The sequence below is a fragment of the Mustela nigripes genome, chromosome 2 (assembly GCF_022355385.1).
Source record: "Mustela nigripes isolate SB6536 chromosome 2, MUSNIG.SB6536, whole genome shotgun sequence".
Classification (NCBI taxonomy): domain Eukaryota; kingdom Metazoa; phylum Chordata; class Mammalia; order Carnivora; family Mustelidae; genus Mustela; species Mustela nigripes.
The window spans coordinates 101,781,297-101,797,598 of record NC_081558.1 but is presented as its reverse complement, the minus strand read 5'-3'; the positions used below and the strand labels follow the sequence as shown (position 1 = coordinate 101,797,598).

General features: G+C 42.1%; 2 protein-coding genes across 3 annotated transcripts in view; one reads left to right on the top strand and one right to left on the bottom strand.

Annotated features, from left to right (window-relative positions):
• The window catches only part of PCYT1A (phosphate cytidylyltransferase 1A, choline), a 46,763-nt gene extending 37,214 nt beyond the window's left edge, over window positions 1-9,549 (top strand). For both annotated transcript variants that reach the window (XM_059391182.1, XM_059391183.1), the window contains exons 6-9: window positions 1,809-1,887; window positions 2,765-2,907; window positions 4,368-4,556; window positions 5,440-9,549. In XM_059391182.1, the coding sequence (XP_059247165.1) occupies window positions 1,809-1,887; window positions 2,765-2,907; window positions 4,368-4,556; window positions 5,440-5,646 (618 nt within the window). In that variant the 3' untranslated portion in view covers window positions 5,647-9,549. The remainder of the gene's footprint in view (window positions 1-1,808; window positions 1,888-2,764; window positions 2,908-4,367; window positions 4,557-5,439) is intronic.
• A 1,232-nt stretch (window positions 9,550-10,781) lies between these two features.
• The window catches only part of SLC51A (solute carrier family 51 subunit alpha), a 15,109-nt gene continuing 9,588 nt past the window's right edge, over window positions 10,782-16,302 (bottom strand). The window contains exons 4-9 of the mRNA XM_059388010.1: window positions 15,781-15,854; window positions 15,205-15,363; window positions 14,538-14,649; window positions 14,097-14,243; window positions 11,919-12,024; window positions 10,782-11,189 (exon numbers count right to left, since the gene is read on the bottom strand). Of these exons, the coding sequence (XP_059243993.1) occupies window positions 10,984-11,189; window positions 11,919-12,024; window positions 14,097-14,243; window positions 14,538-14,649; window positions 15,205-15,363; window positions 15,781-15,854 (804 nt within the window). The 3' untranslated portion in view covers window positions 10,782-10,983. The remainder of the gene's footprint in view (window positions 11,190-11,918; window positions 12,025-14,096; window positions 14,244-14,537; window positions 14,650-15,204; window positions 15,364-15,780; window positions 15,855-16,302) is intronic.

The window sequence follows — 16,302 nt, the reverse complement described above, 5'->3', positions numbered from 1 at the left end:
TGTGCTCTATGTAAATGTCACACAGAGGAGATGACTGTGCTGTTACTACTAATAATGATCATCCCTGATATTTATATGGCGTTTGGTGGTTTATAAGCACTTTTATATCTATTATATTTCATTTGCTCCCTAAAACAGTCTTACTGGGTAGCTATTCTTTCTACTTTACATATGAGAATAGAGCCAGAGAGACCAAATAACCTGGTCCAGGATACACAGTAGCAGGGCTAGAAACTGTACTCTTCAGTTAAGTGATTTTATACCCCCACACTATGAATATGTCCATCCTCCTAACATACCAGTCCTATAGAATATAAGAGCCTGAGCTGTGCTCTCAGAAAGTTCCAGGAAACAAGATGGATAAACATAGAGTTCTCTTATATATTGACTTAAATTTAGTTTCATGTCTTTGATTTTGGGCTACAAGTTGTATAGCATCAGAAACCAGGTTTCTCATTTTTACTCATTGAGTTAGTAGTATAAAACCCCTCACTGCTTTTAATTCTCCTGTTAAAGAAACAGGTTTCCTCTAAAAGGTGGGAAGGTGAGAAGAGTTTATCAGGTCAGGTTGAGGTCCCCAAGCTTGAGAAACCAGCAAGCATATTGTCAGTTCTCAGCAGGAGTATGTGGAATGTCAAAGGTGAGCTGTTCAGTGAGGCAGAAAGAACAAAAGTAGCCAAAGTGCTTTAAACCAATACTTGGGGGTAGGCCTGAAGCTAAAGGGTATCTGTTAAAACTATTTGGGATTAGGACAGACCTTTCATAATACTCTAGCTTTTCTATATCAATACTTGCGAGCCAGTTATTCTAAAGGTGGTGAATAAGATTATTTTCAGCAACCAGAGCCAGGCAGGCTCAGGCAGAAGAGGTTAGAGGAACTTTTAATTTCCCCTTTCTCTTTGTTAGCAGTGAATCCTCAGCCAGCAGTCTTACTTGGCCACCATTCTTATTTTCACTTTGCAGCCTATCAATCCCTGACAAATTGTTCATAGGTAATCAGGATGTTAGCTAAGAGTCTCTGACACAGTCCTGATAGGCATGCTTCACATTACTGGCTTCTGGGAATTAGGTATAGTCGTATTAGCAATTACATTAGTAAAGGGCATATGGTCTACATAGGAATGACTAAATAAGGTTAGCATATCTCTCTGAAAGATTATTGATCCCATGCTATTGATCTCTTCTCACTGTTGCAAGAAGTATTGACAGTAGTAAAATGATAGAGCCCAAGACCTAAATGTCTTTTATGACTTTGAGTTTCACATTCCTCAGGAGTATAGATGTATCTATTCTAGTAAAAGGGCTCTTGGTTGCTATTTTTATATTCCCACTCATCTCATGGTCTGAGAGAGAAACCAGCTAAGGAAGAAGTGACCTCTTTTGCATATTTTTAGAAACCTTATTTGACCAATCTTTATAGACCCAGGAGGATAGGGAGATTTCCTCAGCTCCAGTCACTAACACACCAGCATATCCTCCAGTCGTGTTTACTACAGCATGGTGACTGGTGTGCAGTGTAAGGGTAGCACTTCCAGTAGACCAGGAGAATTAGCTAAAAAAAAAAGAAACTGGTCAATTTCATATTTATGAGTGATAAATAGATTAAAAAAATTAAATTGTGTGGCTTATGAATGAATCACAGAATTTATGAAGCAAGGCAAAGAGAGATAAAGAAAAAAAGTTTACTTGAGGCCTGGCCTCTCCTTGTCCTTTATTCTGAATCTGGGAGAGTATTTTCTGGGGGAATATTTACTGGTTCTTTCTGATGTCATTGATCCTTAGTTTTAAATGATGTTTCCTTATTTCAGATTGATTTTGTAGCCCATGATGACATCCCTTATTCTTCTGCTGGGAGCGATGATGTTTATAAGCACATCAAGGAAGCAGGTAAGTAAGCTGATCTACATCCTCACTTTATGATGTCTCAGGCAGCAACAGAGAATCAATGACATTACCACCTTGCAAAGGAAAATTTATGCACTTAGAAATTCAATATCTACTTTCAATCACACTTCAGATAAGAGGTTTAGGTGAGCATAGCACTGATATCCATCAATTTGCGGTCTAAGCATCTACTTTTTTTTTTTTTTTTTAAGATTTTGTTTGTTTGGGGTGCCTGGGTGGCTCAGTGGGTTAAGGCCTCTGCCTTCAGCTCAGGTCATGATCCCAGGGTCCTGGGATAGAGCCCCACGTCAGGCTCTTCGCTCAGTGGGGAGCCTGCTTCCTCCTCTCTCTGCCTGCCTCTCTGCCTACTTGTCATCTCTGTCTGTCAAATAAATAAATAAAATATAAAAAAAAAAAAACTTAAAAAAAACATATTTTGTTTGTTTGTCTGAGAGAGAGAAAAAGAGAGAGCACAAGCAGGGGGAGCAGCTGGCAGAGGGAAAAGTAGGCTCCCCGCTGAGCAAGGAGTCCAATGTGGGACTCGATCCCAGGATGCTAGGATCATGACCTGAGCCAAAAAAAGAGGCTTAACAGACTGAGCCACCCAGGCATCCCTAAGCATCTATTTTTGATACATATTTTAATTTTAGGAAACTCCCAGGCCCATATGTATATTTTTTAATATTAGGGCCATATAGTTCTTCCTTTCCTTACCCCTAGCCTTTGATTCAGTCTTCCTCCTGTATGTCAGTATCTCCAGACTTCACTTAGTAATAGAAGATCATTTTTTGAGTAAAAAAATGTTGCTCCCGGTTTCCATCTAGTCCTATGGCCTGAGTTAACCAGAATGTCACAGTGTATATGTGTGTTCTTGGATTAGGTATGTTTGCACCAACACAGAGGACAGAAGGTATCTCCACATCAGACATCATCACCCGAATTGTCCGGGACTATGATGTGTATGCCAGACGGAATCTACAGAGGGGCTACACGGCAAAGGAGCTCAATGTCAGCTTTATCAATGTGAGTTCCAGCTTCATCCCAGAGTTCCCTGGCCCTATAGGACACACGTTAACCTCCTACCTCATCTGAGCTAAAGTTGCTTTTCTGTCTGTTGTAACCGTCACCTCCAGAATTCAATGAATGCCTCTTTGCTGATTACACTGTGCTAAGCTTTACAAAGAGATTAAAACAGAGGCATTCTCTGCCTTTATGGTCTAGTATCAGTCAACACATTGATATAAAAATACACAGCCAATTAAATAATAATATGTTACTTAACATTGTATAATATTTGTATCAAATATATTTAAAACTGCAGTTCATACCTTTTTTTTTTTTTAATTGGATGGTCTTTGGAAAATTTACTGAAAGCTATGGATCCTCTCCCTGTGTGGATAGTGGCACACACAACATTTTGCATGCAATTTCTCAGGGCATGTGGACCTCGGTTTTAAAATTTGATTTATGAAAGCATAGTTTATCTTAGCTTAATATTACCTTTTAGAAACAAACTGCTATACATTTTGTATATAAATTGTATCTTAATAAAGTTGATTTTAAAAGAAGAAAGCTGCTAACTATATCTTCTGTACAAGTAGTTTACCATGCTCCCTTACCTGCTGCCAGTTGTGTGAATAATGAATAGGTGAAATGGCTTCATCAAATAGGTTTAGCTTTGCAGATAAACCCTAGCTGTTGTTAACCACCTACTACAGAATCTCCTTCAGGTGTTTAAAAATACTAAACATATTCCCGTTCCCCTTTATGATCTGAAAATTATAAAAACACTTTTCCTTTGGCTAAACCTCCCCCGATCCATACCATTTTCCTTTCTGTTTAGGGAAGCTGGTAGGACCTCATTTTGCAGATGAGCAAACAGACCTCTAAATACTAAATACTAAATACTAAAAATAGAACAAAAAGCTCTTCTAAAATCATAGAATAAGCCAGTGATAGCAGGAAAACAGCAATACCATAAACAAATTAAGTAAAAGATCCGCTACTTCAACGTATGAGAGTTGTCTTATTCCTGGCAATATTGTGCAGTAATCCTGTGGCTTCTTACATATCTTCATCTAGAATAGGGTTTGGGTTATGTTGGGCATGTTTATGTTCCAAGTTTATGTTTTTTTAAAAATTATTATGTTCAGTTAGCCAACATATAGTACATCATTAGTTTTAATGTAGCCTTAAAAAATCTGACTTCATTTGCTATATGCCCAATGGTTACTGAGCATACTCTATATCTTTAGTTTAATCCAGGATTCTTTAATGTTTGAATTATCACACTTTCATATAAGGTGACCATCCAGAGTATATTTAATCTGTTACTATGCTAGAGAAACAGGAGATTGGGGTGAAGTGAAATTCTGATGACTGGAAATCTTATCAGCAACGTGCTGAAACTTTTTTTTTCTTCTCCCTTTGGAATGGAGGTCAGAGTGAGTATTATTTCTTAAAACAATTATTTCTTTACTTAGGAGAAGAAATACCACTTGCAGGAGCGGGTTGACAAAGTAAAGAAGAAAGTGAAAGACGTGGAAGAAAAGTCAAAAGAATTTGTTCAGAAGGTGGAGGAAAAAAGCATTGATCTCATTCAGAAATGGGAGGAGAAATCCCGAGAATTCATTGGAAGTTTCCTGGAAATGTTTGGTCCAGAAGGAGCTCTGGTATGTTCTTTCCTGGTGGACAGTTTAGGGAATTTCAGGAAAATTTAGGTAATTTTCATGCTGTGTGAAGAATTACAGCATTATAGAAAGGGACATCAACATTAAGTGGTTATCTAATCTGTTCCTGATACTGGGCAGAACTATATTTCAACTGTCCCCAAAAAGTTGTTTAAACTCATTACAGAAAGAGGTTACACATTCTCCTAAATAATCTTGCCAGCTCTCTGTCAACCTCCAAATCTGGTGATAAGCAAGTGACCTTGCCCAGTTTGCTTTTATATTATAGTTTTAAATAAAAAGGAAAGGAAAGAACGAAGAACAGTAGAAAGAAAGCTGCCTCCAGTACAAACAGCTGCTGCAGAGCTGCTGGGTGAGGTGAGAGTTCTGTCCTTGAGGAGTAACAAGGTCTCTTTAAGCCAAATAGAAGGTGCGTGTAATTATTTAGCAAGTGAGCCTTGGGTTATCAAGAAGCATCTAACTGTGAAAGTATCTGATACCAGAACAGATTATTTAGGGAGAATATAGAATTTCCTTTTCAGAGAGCTCTCGAACTAGGATAGGTACCCTTTTGTCTGAGTGAGTTCCTTTGGTTTTGCCTGAAGCCTAGACTCTGGACCAAGTAGCCATTTAAGAATTCCTTTGACATAGTCATCGAGAATTGGGTAACTGTGGATAACAGGTAGGAACCCTTAGATAAGAAGCATAACATGGACTATTTTAGGGAGGAAATTGCTTAAAATTTTAGGTGTATCCTTCCCCTAGCGTATTTGATCACTTTTGGCATTGCACTGGGCACTCACGATAATTTGAAGTCTCAGATCCTCCAGTGGTGATTTAGTAGGATCCCTAGGTTTCTTCTAATTCTTCCTTTTGGTCTCCCCAGAAACATATGCTGAAAGAGGGTAAAGGCCGGATGCTGCAGGCCATCAGTCCAAAGCAGAGTCCCAGCAGCAGCCCCACTCGGGAACGCTCCCCATCCCCGTCTTTCCGATGGCCCTTCTCTGGCAAGACTTCCCCGCCTTCCTCCCCAGCAAACCTCTCCAGGCACAAAGCTGCAGCTTATGATATCAGTGAGGATGAAGAAGACTAAGTTTTCATCCCTTCTTTCCAGTCCCCTCCCTCTGTCCCATCACCTTCAGAAGCTCTCTGTTGAATTTCGAATTGTGATTCCAACACTAAACCTAAGGACAGCTACAAAGGAAAGAAAGTTGGGGCAAGAGGACCGAGGATGGGATCAGACAGCCTGTTCTCCAGGAGACATCATCACCCATCCACACCAAGAAGGAGGCTGACCACACCTCAGAAACCTGTTCTGCATCCATATACCCTCCCTACAGACTTTGCTTTACTGTTTATGTTCATGTGATTTTGACAGGGAAATTGTCATTTTTATTAATTTTTTAAAAATTAGTCTTTCAAATGTTGTAAGTAGAACTAATTTTTTGCCCCTGAGGAGTGGGCAGAAGGAAATGGTATATTACTCAGAGGCCTTTTCTTCCTGATACACTATAGTGTTTGCCTTCTGTTCTGAGGCAGAGTGGCTTGCCAAGTCCTTCAAGCAATGAGCCATGCTGATGAGTGATTTCAGGGGGCAGGGGAAATAGCATAATTTTGGTATCCTTAACAAAAACCCAAAAGCTAAGTAAACGCAGTCACAAATCCCCTAAATGTACTGCTGCACATGTGTCAATGTGGCTGGCTGTGAGAAGAAGGAGATCTGAGCCTAACTTTTCTTACTCCCTGAGGAGTTTCTTGTTGGACCCAATGGGGTCCATGGAAGACACTGATGGGGATGGAACCAGACCACATGGCATCAGCTACGGTTTTCCTGCTGTGTTCATTTTCTCAGAAAACTCTCACCCAATTATTTGGGAGCTCTCGTCAATCTCTTTCCTACAGTCTACCTTTGAAGGCAGGAACACGTCCAGATTTATTGTGATTGGGGAGGGGAGTGGGACAATACTCAATCCTATACAGGGACAGGTTAGGTTAATTTTCCCATCTGTGAGTAAGTCCCTGGCCCTGCTATTTTGATGCTTATTACCTAGCTTTTTACAGAGGATACTTTGTAAATGTCTGCAGTTTGAACATGATCTGTTAATCCATGTTGCTCTGTGAGAGATTTTCACAGAATTTAAACATAAAAGCATAAAGAAACACCCCCCCACACCCCTTCCTAAAGCCTTATCTTGAACTCTGTCCTTCTTAAGAATGTTCTTGACTGGAACTAATGCTCCAGGTGGTGTTTCTTTTCCTCTGAGAGTTGCAGCTGGTTGGGACTTCCCTCCGCTGCAACCTCCAGCAGGCCACAGAACATTACAAGAAAATGGCAGATTCTCTCCCTTTCCCATGTGTGCCTGGTGGTTATGGTCCCACTGCTCCTGTTAGGTTGCCCAGGAGGATTCACCACTTACATTCCCACATCAGAGATGCTGAAGCTTAACACTTGTAGTTGAGCATGAGCTCATTTTAAGCCTTTAGCATTGTGCCCCTGCATGACCGAAGAGACCATCATCTTCAGTAATCCTGTAGCTGGGTTCAGGGGAAAATTGCTTATGTCCAGGCCCCACCCTGTCACTCATAAATACCCCTTGTGGGGGTGGAGTTTTGGTGTTTTCAGCTAAGAAAACCACATTTTATCTTTGCTTTCCCCAGTGCTAGGGCTGTGAGCATCTCATAGTCTCCTCCCTAAATATTTTCTGATAAAACCTGCTCTTCTGCCTGAGGATCAGGCTAGAATCACTGCCTGCTTACACAGCAGGACTACCTGGTTTCTTATAACTTCTGATCACCCAGAGAGGCAGAGTAGAGACACAAAGAGAGGGAAATCTCTTGTTGTCATCATGGCTTATAAAAACTACATTTCTGACTCTTCTCATGAAGTGCTCTTTTTGCTATCAGATATGGTTTACATGAGCTTTGGCTTGGAATCCTTTTTTTGCAACAGTTCAAGTTCTTGTTTTCCTTCATTAACAAGCTTCATAGGATCACGTATTTTAACTTTTCTGCTTTAGTCTTCCCTCTTTGAGAATTTTGCCTACTTCTGTCTTATTCTCCTTCGTATAGAAAGATGATAAAATCACTGAAGGTCACCTACCTATTCCCTCAAGGTACATATTGATCAAGTGTATCTGGCAAGGAAGATGCTCAGAATGTGGTTTTGCACCCTGTGTGTCACTCCTCTCAAATATACTGTCTGGGATCTCTTCCTCTGCTCTGTCAGTGGGCTACTTTTGGCATTCCCTGCCTTTGGAATATAACCGCTCTGCTGGTAAGTTCTCCAAGACTGCCAGGTCCAGCATATGCACACGTGCTTGGAAAGCCCTCTCACCCCTTTTGACGAGCCTCTGTGGCCCCAATCTCCTAACACTAGTGCATCTTGAAGTACTTTTCACTTGAAGATGAAAATTTATGGTGTGGCATATTAGCTACTTTGGGGTCAATGGGATCCTATTTAATGGTAAATCCTATTTAAAGGTAAATGGGGTAAATGGGCAAGGATGGGTGGAGGGAAGAAGCTGTCGGGGTGATATATTATTTGATCATTTGTGCCTAATTAAATGAAGTTAGTGGTTTGCCTACCATGACCATGCCTGTGATCTGTAAATTTGCTATTATTAATTTTAATATGAACTGTTAAGATTGATTTCTAATGTTAATTATCTGTTTCCCTGAATCCCACACACCAGCAATAAGCCAAATGTAGCAGAGGTGGGAGAGCCTTAAACACCGGTTGGCTTCAGAGCCCAGTCTGTAAGACGGAAGAACGGAGACATTCCATGCTCCTCAGAATGCTCTGAGGTGCTACTTTAGTTATCTTGGGATGTCTGGGCAGAGAGTTTGCTCTTTTCATACACTAGACTCAGTAGCAGTAAGGAAGAGAGGCTGAAACTTTCGAGGAGTAGAAACAGATCCTTTGTACTACTGCCGCCATTTCTGATAATTAGAGCCAAAGAACATTTTTTCGCTGAGGCTTGGGTAAGAAGGTTGGGGATATGAGGAAGTTGAAGATCCTAAATAAGAAAAAATATGAAGGAGGTCAGGAGAACTTTTGACTTTATCTGGTTGCTGATAACGCAGCACCAGAGTTAGATTTTTCTTATTTTGTGACCACACAACTGGTCAGGCAGCCTCTGGATATTCTCCCTGTGATGATTCTTCACAGTGCTTTGGTTTCTCTGGATTATGTTGATTTGTGGGTAACTTTTGTTTTTCTGGAGCTCATTGCCTTTCTGACCCTGTTATAGATCTATCTAAAATCTTTCCAAATCAATTATATTTTGCTGCTTTTCTTTAATTCCCTAAAAGCCATAGCTTCTACATTTTCTGTCAGCACAACCTTTCACCAGAAGTTGAACTAATAACAGGAAAAAAAGCTCCCTTAATAATGGTTTTAACTAATGATATTTTTTTTAAGCTTACCAATGTAAGTATTTTTAAAGGTTGTATTTTTCAAAGTCATACAATGATGTTCTTGTTTTCTCTCATAGAATAAATTGTCATGGGATAAAGAGTGGTCCCTAGCTTCTATTTTTCCAAATAAGTAGAACATATTCTTAGGATTATACTATTAAATGTTAATTTTCTCTAAAAGAAAGAAGAAAGATTTTCTGTCTGCCAAAGTTTTATGTTAATACTCAGATTGGGGTAGAAAACGAAGTGCTAGGTTTAACACTAGGATGACTCAGGTTGTGTTCCTTTAGATTTAAAGAGAGCTTTCCCACTCTTCTTCCGGGGGCACTGACTATTTTAAACACAGAGACTTGATTGGTTGGGTTGCTTTGTATGGAGGATCCTGAAAAGAAAAAGGTATGTTGGGAAGAAACGCTAGCCTTGGTATGACTGTTAGTCCCATCCACAGTGCCAGCATTCACAGGGTGTTTTCCTCAATCGGTGTTCAATATATTGTTTTCCTATGTGAGTGTTATTAATTTGTTCCAGTTATTTGGGCCTTTGTCATTTAGCCAAATAAAGGCAAAGTGGTTTTACCTAATTTACCATTTCCTGTGTTTATGACCTGGTATACATGTGTATAAGATGTTTTATTTATTTGGGACTTTTACCTATACCCGCAGTTCTTTTGCTTTTGCAACCTAATTTGTCTCCTCAAAACTGTTTCATGACCACATTAAGAGGGGAATCCTTTTGCAGCTTTGCATAGAAGGCTCAAAAAGCCATTGGCCCTCTAAGGGAGGCTGATCCAGATCTATGAGGTCTAATGTCATCAGTGCCCTAATGACACATCTGTAAGGGAAAGAATGCCTTCCATCTGATCTTCAGAAGCCTGGTTTCTTCTGAGACTTCAGGTCTGTACTATTTTTGCCTGGTTGAGTTCCTTTGTTGTTGTTGTTGTTGACATACCATGTTACATTAGTTTCAGGTGTACAACTTAGTGGCTTGGCAAGTTTATACATTATGCTTTGTTCACCACAAGTATTGCTACCATCTGTCCCATTACATTGCTATTACAATATCATTCACTCTATTCCTTTTTTTTTTTTTTAAGATTTTATTTATTTGAGAGAAAGAGAGAGAGAGAGCGAGCAGGTGTGCATGGGCAGAGGGAGAAGGAAAAAGAGTCTTAAGTAGACTTTGCACTGAGCGAAGAGCCCGACACAGGGCTTGAGATCATGACCTGAGCCAAACTCAAGAGTCAGATGCTTAATCAACTGAGCCACCCCGGTGCCCCTCATTGACTGTATTCCTTATGCTCTTTTTGTTCTTGTGACTAACTCATTCCACAACTGAAGGCCCATATCTCCCACTCCTCTTGGCCCATTTTGTCCAACCCCTCACCCCATCTCCTCTGGACCATCAGTTCTCTGTATTTATAGTTCTGATTCTGCTTTTCATTTGTTTGTTCATTTTCTTTTAGATTCCATTTATGAGTGGAATCATATGGTATTTGCCTTTTTCAGTTTGACTAATTTCATTTAGCATAATACCCTCTAGGTCCATCCATGTTGTCTCAAATGGCATGGTCTCCTTTTTTGGCTGTATAATATTCCATTGTGGTATAGCTATACCACATTTTCCTTATCCATTCGTCTGTTGATGGACACTTAGGTTGCTTCCATATTTTGGTTATTGTAAATAATGCCACAATAATCATAAGGGCTTGCCTGGTTGATTTCTACTCCTGTTCATATAACAGGCAAACTCCACATACTTTTCCCCCCTTTCATTGGCTTTGGGAAAACTCAGAGTGACCTTTCAATATATAAGCTTCAAGGGCTAATAGTGGCAATGTACAGAGGCAATGTACCCAACTGTAGAATTTTAAACTCTATCCCGTTTATTATAAAACTTAAAATACCTTCTCCAGACAAGGTCCAAAATAATTGCATTCTATTCCATAATTCTTCATCTCCTATAGTCAAATGTAATCTGTCATCTTGTTCTGGAAATGGAATCCATTCCCCTGTGGTCAAGGTTGAGGGGCAATGAGGAAATCTTGTGACCATTTAATGTGTACAGTGTCTCTTTCAATGTCCACTTTGGAATTTGAAGTCAAATCCAGGTCTGAGGAAGAAAAAGGTTCATATCCAACCTTGTTGTCTTTCCTTCTGTAGTATATGCGTGTCAGCACAGTCATTAGAAAAGTCTCCAGTACGAGGAGGTGGCAATTCATAACTGCAGCATGGAGTGAAATATAATGTAAGTTATCCTAAATTGTAGGGATGGTATCCCACTAGCAGCCCTGCATGTGAGTTCAGCAAAACTTTCTCCAATTTGTCCTCAAACCATGTCTAGAGATATTAAGTTGTCATAAGTAAAGTAGCAGATTAATGGTAAAGCCAAAACTGGAACTTGACTCTCCACCTTCTGCAATATGAGACTAGCATTAAACCCCATTTCTTTTGCATGTTTTATGAGCATGACGTTCCTTTTTTTTTTTTTTTTTTTGAAAGAGAGAGTAAGCAGTGGGGAGGGGCAGAGGGACAGAGAGAACCCCAAGCAGGTTCCATGCTTAGTATGGAGCCTGATGTGGAGCTCGAGTCTTCAACCCTGAGATCATGACCCAAGCAGACATCGAGGGTCAAATGTGCTTAACCAACTGAACCACCCCGGCGCCCCTATCAGCATGACCTGCTTTCAGATCACACCCATTCCTCTCCCAGAAGCTGGCAATTGAACCTGTGCCTTCCTGGGTTGGCCTCAAGCTGTGGGATTGCAGCTCTCCTCTGTGTTGTCAGAGAAGTCACCATCTCCTTAAAACCCCACCAAGACTTCTCGGAGATCCCCTTTCTGAATATTCTGAGCAGAAGCCAGGCTGGCCCAACCTCTGTTCTAAGGTCCTCTTTTCCCTGACCCACCCTTCTCACCCATTCTGGAATGAGAGAGGAACTCTTCTGTGCTCACCTTGAGACCTGATTTTAGAGGAAAAGGGAGGTGAACAAGCAATCTGCCCACTGTTGGCCAAGACTGAGAAGATGGATGGCTGCAGGGCAGTCAGGATGAGGAGCACCTGCAGAACAGAAGAGAAGCAAGGGCAGGAGAGGCCCAGCACCCGTGGCACTGAGGCCAGTCGGTGCACCGCTGTGCTTGGCCTTCCACGGTGCATTCAGCTGACCTTTTGATCTGGCAGTTACAGAGGGTTGAAACTCACTTAAGTAAGGTTTTGTGGAATTGTAATCCTTAGGCAAATTATAATCTTGTCTTCTACCCAATATTTTATGAGATGTGACAAGAAACAAGAACTGATTGGGGGTCCATGTTTATTTCCCTATCTCAGCCATGGCTACTAATGAGCACTCAGTGGATGAACAAGATGGATGGTTAGAGAAAACCATTTCCATCTGGCTCAAGGACCTGAGATTCCCTGCTCCTAAAATGATGGGCAATTGGCCATGAAGGAAAGCACCCTTTGAAAAATCTCTACAGTGCCAGGCCCTGGGGGAAAAGGGGAAAGGGGAATTAATGTTCAATAGGTACAGAGTCTCTACATGGAAGGCGAAAAAAGTCTGGAAATGGATGGTGGTGATGATTGCACAACAATGTGAATGCACATAATGCCACTGAACTCTACACTTAAAAGTAGTTAAAATGGTAAATTTTATGTATATTTTGATACAATGAGGAAAAAAAGAAGAAAAAGAAAATCTCTGTCCAGAGGCTTCATCAACACCTGTCCCTCCAAGTGCTCTTTTCTGGAGAATCAGCCTCTTCAGGGCAGGTGGCCCCTGATAGTCACGGGCAGGCCCGGCAGTCACAGAGCTTTTAGCCTATGGCATGACCCTAAATGCTTCTGTGGCCCAGATCCTTTCTGCCCTTTCAGCCCCTGACTCATTTCAGGCTCTTCTGGCCCATCTCGTCTTCAATTCTACCTACCATGCACCCAGAAACCCACATCTTGGAGGCATCTGCTTAGATCAAATGAGAATTTATGTGAAATCACACTGTTAACTACAAAGCAGTCACTATGCTGTGGGAATAGGAAAAGGGCCTAGCGAGGAGACAGAAAGAGTGGAGAGAGAAGGAAAACAAGATTGGGCTAGAAATCATTGCATTTGGTGGAAGTTCTCTAGGCTTTAGAAAATGGAAAGTGTAAAAGTGAAAAAATGTGCCTTGCAGAGAACTTCGAGAGAGGTGTGCAGGTGAAGAGGCAGTGTGATGAGAAGGAGGAATTGGATTTGAGAGTTAGATCTAGACTTCAAAATTCTGGCCCCATAACTACATGCCTTCGAGCAAGCCCGAAGACATCTCTGGGCCTCATTTACACAATAGGAATAATAATGACTCCTAAGATGAATGTGAAAATTTAGATGTAAATGTATGAAAAGTCCCAAACATGTGGTGAAAGTAGTTCACGACTATGATAATGCTGATGCTCCTGGTAGTGATTAATTATGGAGCTTTAGAAAGTATTGGGTAGGAAAAGGTAAAGGTAGAAGATTTTAAGGCTGATAATACATGTTTTAAGAGTTGAAGTGGGTCCCTAAAGTAATATTTTGAAGTGATCTTAAATATGATCTTATTTGGAATGTGATCTTATTTGGAAATACATCATCATTTTGGTTAACTGATTAGGTATCATTAAGATGACATCGTACTGGAGGGTCCTTATTCCCATATACTGTTGTCCTTCAAAGAAGGGGAAAAGAGACAGAAGACACACAGCACGTGCCATGTCATACAGAGACAAAATCCATGATGCAGCTGCTAGCTGGTGATTGCTGGCCAACCACCAGAAGTTAGGAAGAGGCAAGGAAGAATTCTCCCCTATAGGTTTCAGAGGGAGCGTGGCCTGGCTGACCCCTTTCTTGATTTTGGACTTCTAGCCTCCAGAACTGTGAGACAAATTTTTGTGGTTTTAAGCCACCCAGTTTGTGATCCTTTTTGAGGGCGGTGCTAGGAAGCTATTACAGCACAGAAAAGCCAAATCTGGGAAGGGACAGGAATCATTTTCTAAATCTCATAGGAAACCTAGGCTTAAGAAGATTCCCAGACCCACTTTTGGTCTTTATTAGTCCCAGTTCCTAATCCCCATTGTTGGTAGCTCTAATATTAACCAGCTTTTCTTTCCCAGGGTATAGTTACCTGAAAGAGGACAAATTTGGCTCCTATATTCTGCTCGCCCAGGTGCATCTTGGCTTGACGGAAAATGATGGCCAGGGCCCAGAGAGCCAACAGGGTAGACACACCGAGGACAGTGTTGATCCACAGAGCTGTGCTTTCCTCAGAAATCTGGTGGCAGATCAAAAAGTAGTGAGGGAGGTGAGCCTTTTCTCCTGCTTTTATTTCTCCTCTTCCATAGTGGGAAAGGTAATTAAAAAAAAAAAAGGCCCCCAAAGTCTTGGCCTGTTCCACTCTCCTCTCCCCACCAGTCTCCAAGCCTCTACTTTTCCATGGCCACACTGTTGCTGCGGCTACCCTGCCTGTGGGGCCCTGTTGCAGCAGATGTTGGCTCCAGCTCTTCCTTCTAGAGCTCAGAGGTACTAAGTGAGTCTTAGACTTTGCTGCCTCTAACTCCTGGCTTACGTCTGCTGGGTCAAAGATGCCATCAGGGATGAGAAATAGGCCCACGAGGCTCAGAGTTATCTTGAAGAAGGCATACTGGAACGGGCCCAACATCAGCAGCTGAAGCTTCTTCCTGAAGGAAGAAGAGGGTTAGGAACATGAACCCACAAACTGCCTACCTCAAGAACACCTTCCAGGTCCCTCACTGTGCTCCTGAGCTGAGGCTTGGCTGCCATAATAGACACCAAAATGGCTAGATGGATGGGGACATAGAAAGAAGCCAGAATGTTGAGAGCATTGGAAACTCTCTTCTTGTCTCCCACTCATTCCCCCCAGACCAGAATGCTGCCTTTTGGGCAAGATCTATCAAAATGTTGACCCCAATCTCATTAACCAAAATGGGCAAAAGGGACAAGTAAGTAGCCCAAAGTCCACTTAGCTCCAAGTGCCCAAGTGTGTGGGCAGCAGTGAGCTGAAGGGATGGAAATTGGAGTTCTCCTTCCTCTGCTCTCCTCACCCCTGTGTGGGTGGTGGCTGTGAGATGCCCACCCTCTCATCACTGGCTTTGTTCCATACCTGCCTGATTCCAAGAGACTTGAAACAGGGCTGAGAGAGCCAGAGAGGCTCTTGGGGAAATGCGGGAAGAGGCTAACCTGTTCCTTGAGGAAGCCTCTCACTCCCACCTCACCTGGTGAGCATGAGTGGGGGGCAGCAGGGGCAGCAGCAGCAGCAGGGGCCTGTGTGGACCATCATCGGAGTGTCCTTCAGTGTCCGCACTACTGCCTCCTTCCCACCAAAACCTTCCACCATGACCCTCATCAGCAGGTAGAAGTATACTGCGTAAAACCTGGAGTGGGAACAGAGGTGAGCCTCACAGAGGGGAAGTGGCAGCCTGCTGAGGGGATACCTGACTACAAAGGGTGCAACAGAGGTGGGGCTCACTGAGGGGGACACAGTAGGGACCAGGTATTCAGAATATGTGACCCAGCAAGAGGGAGAGAGAGGAGAGGGTCCAGGGCTGAGGAAGAGGGGAATTGGGGCCTATAGGAACAAAATGGTTGACTGAGGATGAACAGAACCAGAAGTTCAAGGGACCTGATTAGCACAAGTTGAAAGGGGCTAGATTCACGATCGATTGGTTTGCAGGGATTTATGGAAGGGATATGGGTTAAAAGAAAATGTGGACCCCGGAGTCCTGGGTCCTGGGTGAGTGGGGAGCAAAAGGGTGACCAGCTCAGAGCTGCAGGTGGGGCAGGACACTCACGAGGTGATGGCCATTTCCACGAGCATGAGTGAACGAGGGATCCAAAGACCAAAACAGCAGAACACAGACACGACCTGCTTGGAGAGGAGCGAGAAGCTGTTTGCGGCGAGAAGGGAGTCTTTGTGCTCACTCTCTCAAAAATTTTATGGCAAGGGCTCAAGGAAGCAAAATCTGAACAGTTGGGGTGTCATTACTTCCAATGGTTGGCTGGAAAAATAGTTAATTTTTAAAAGTGAACTAATTTTTTAAGTTGTTTTTTTTTTTTTAATTCAGTGGTCATTTCCTTCTCTATCTAGGGTTAGAGACAGCAGGTCACCTTAAGTCTGGTGCCTGTTTGAAGATTATCTCATCCTATACCCCTGAAGTAGTGTAGGTAAGTTCATCCTTAGGAAGAATTGGGTCAAGATCCAACCCTTCCCTTTCAACATCGCATGTTACTAGAGCATCTCTGATGACTTGAGATGGCCCAGGCAGGTGTCCTCTGCTAGAAAAGGACCTCAAGGGCTCCATTCTGCACCCCAG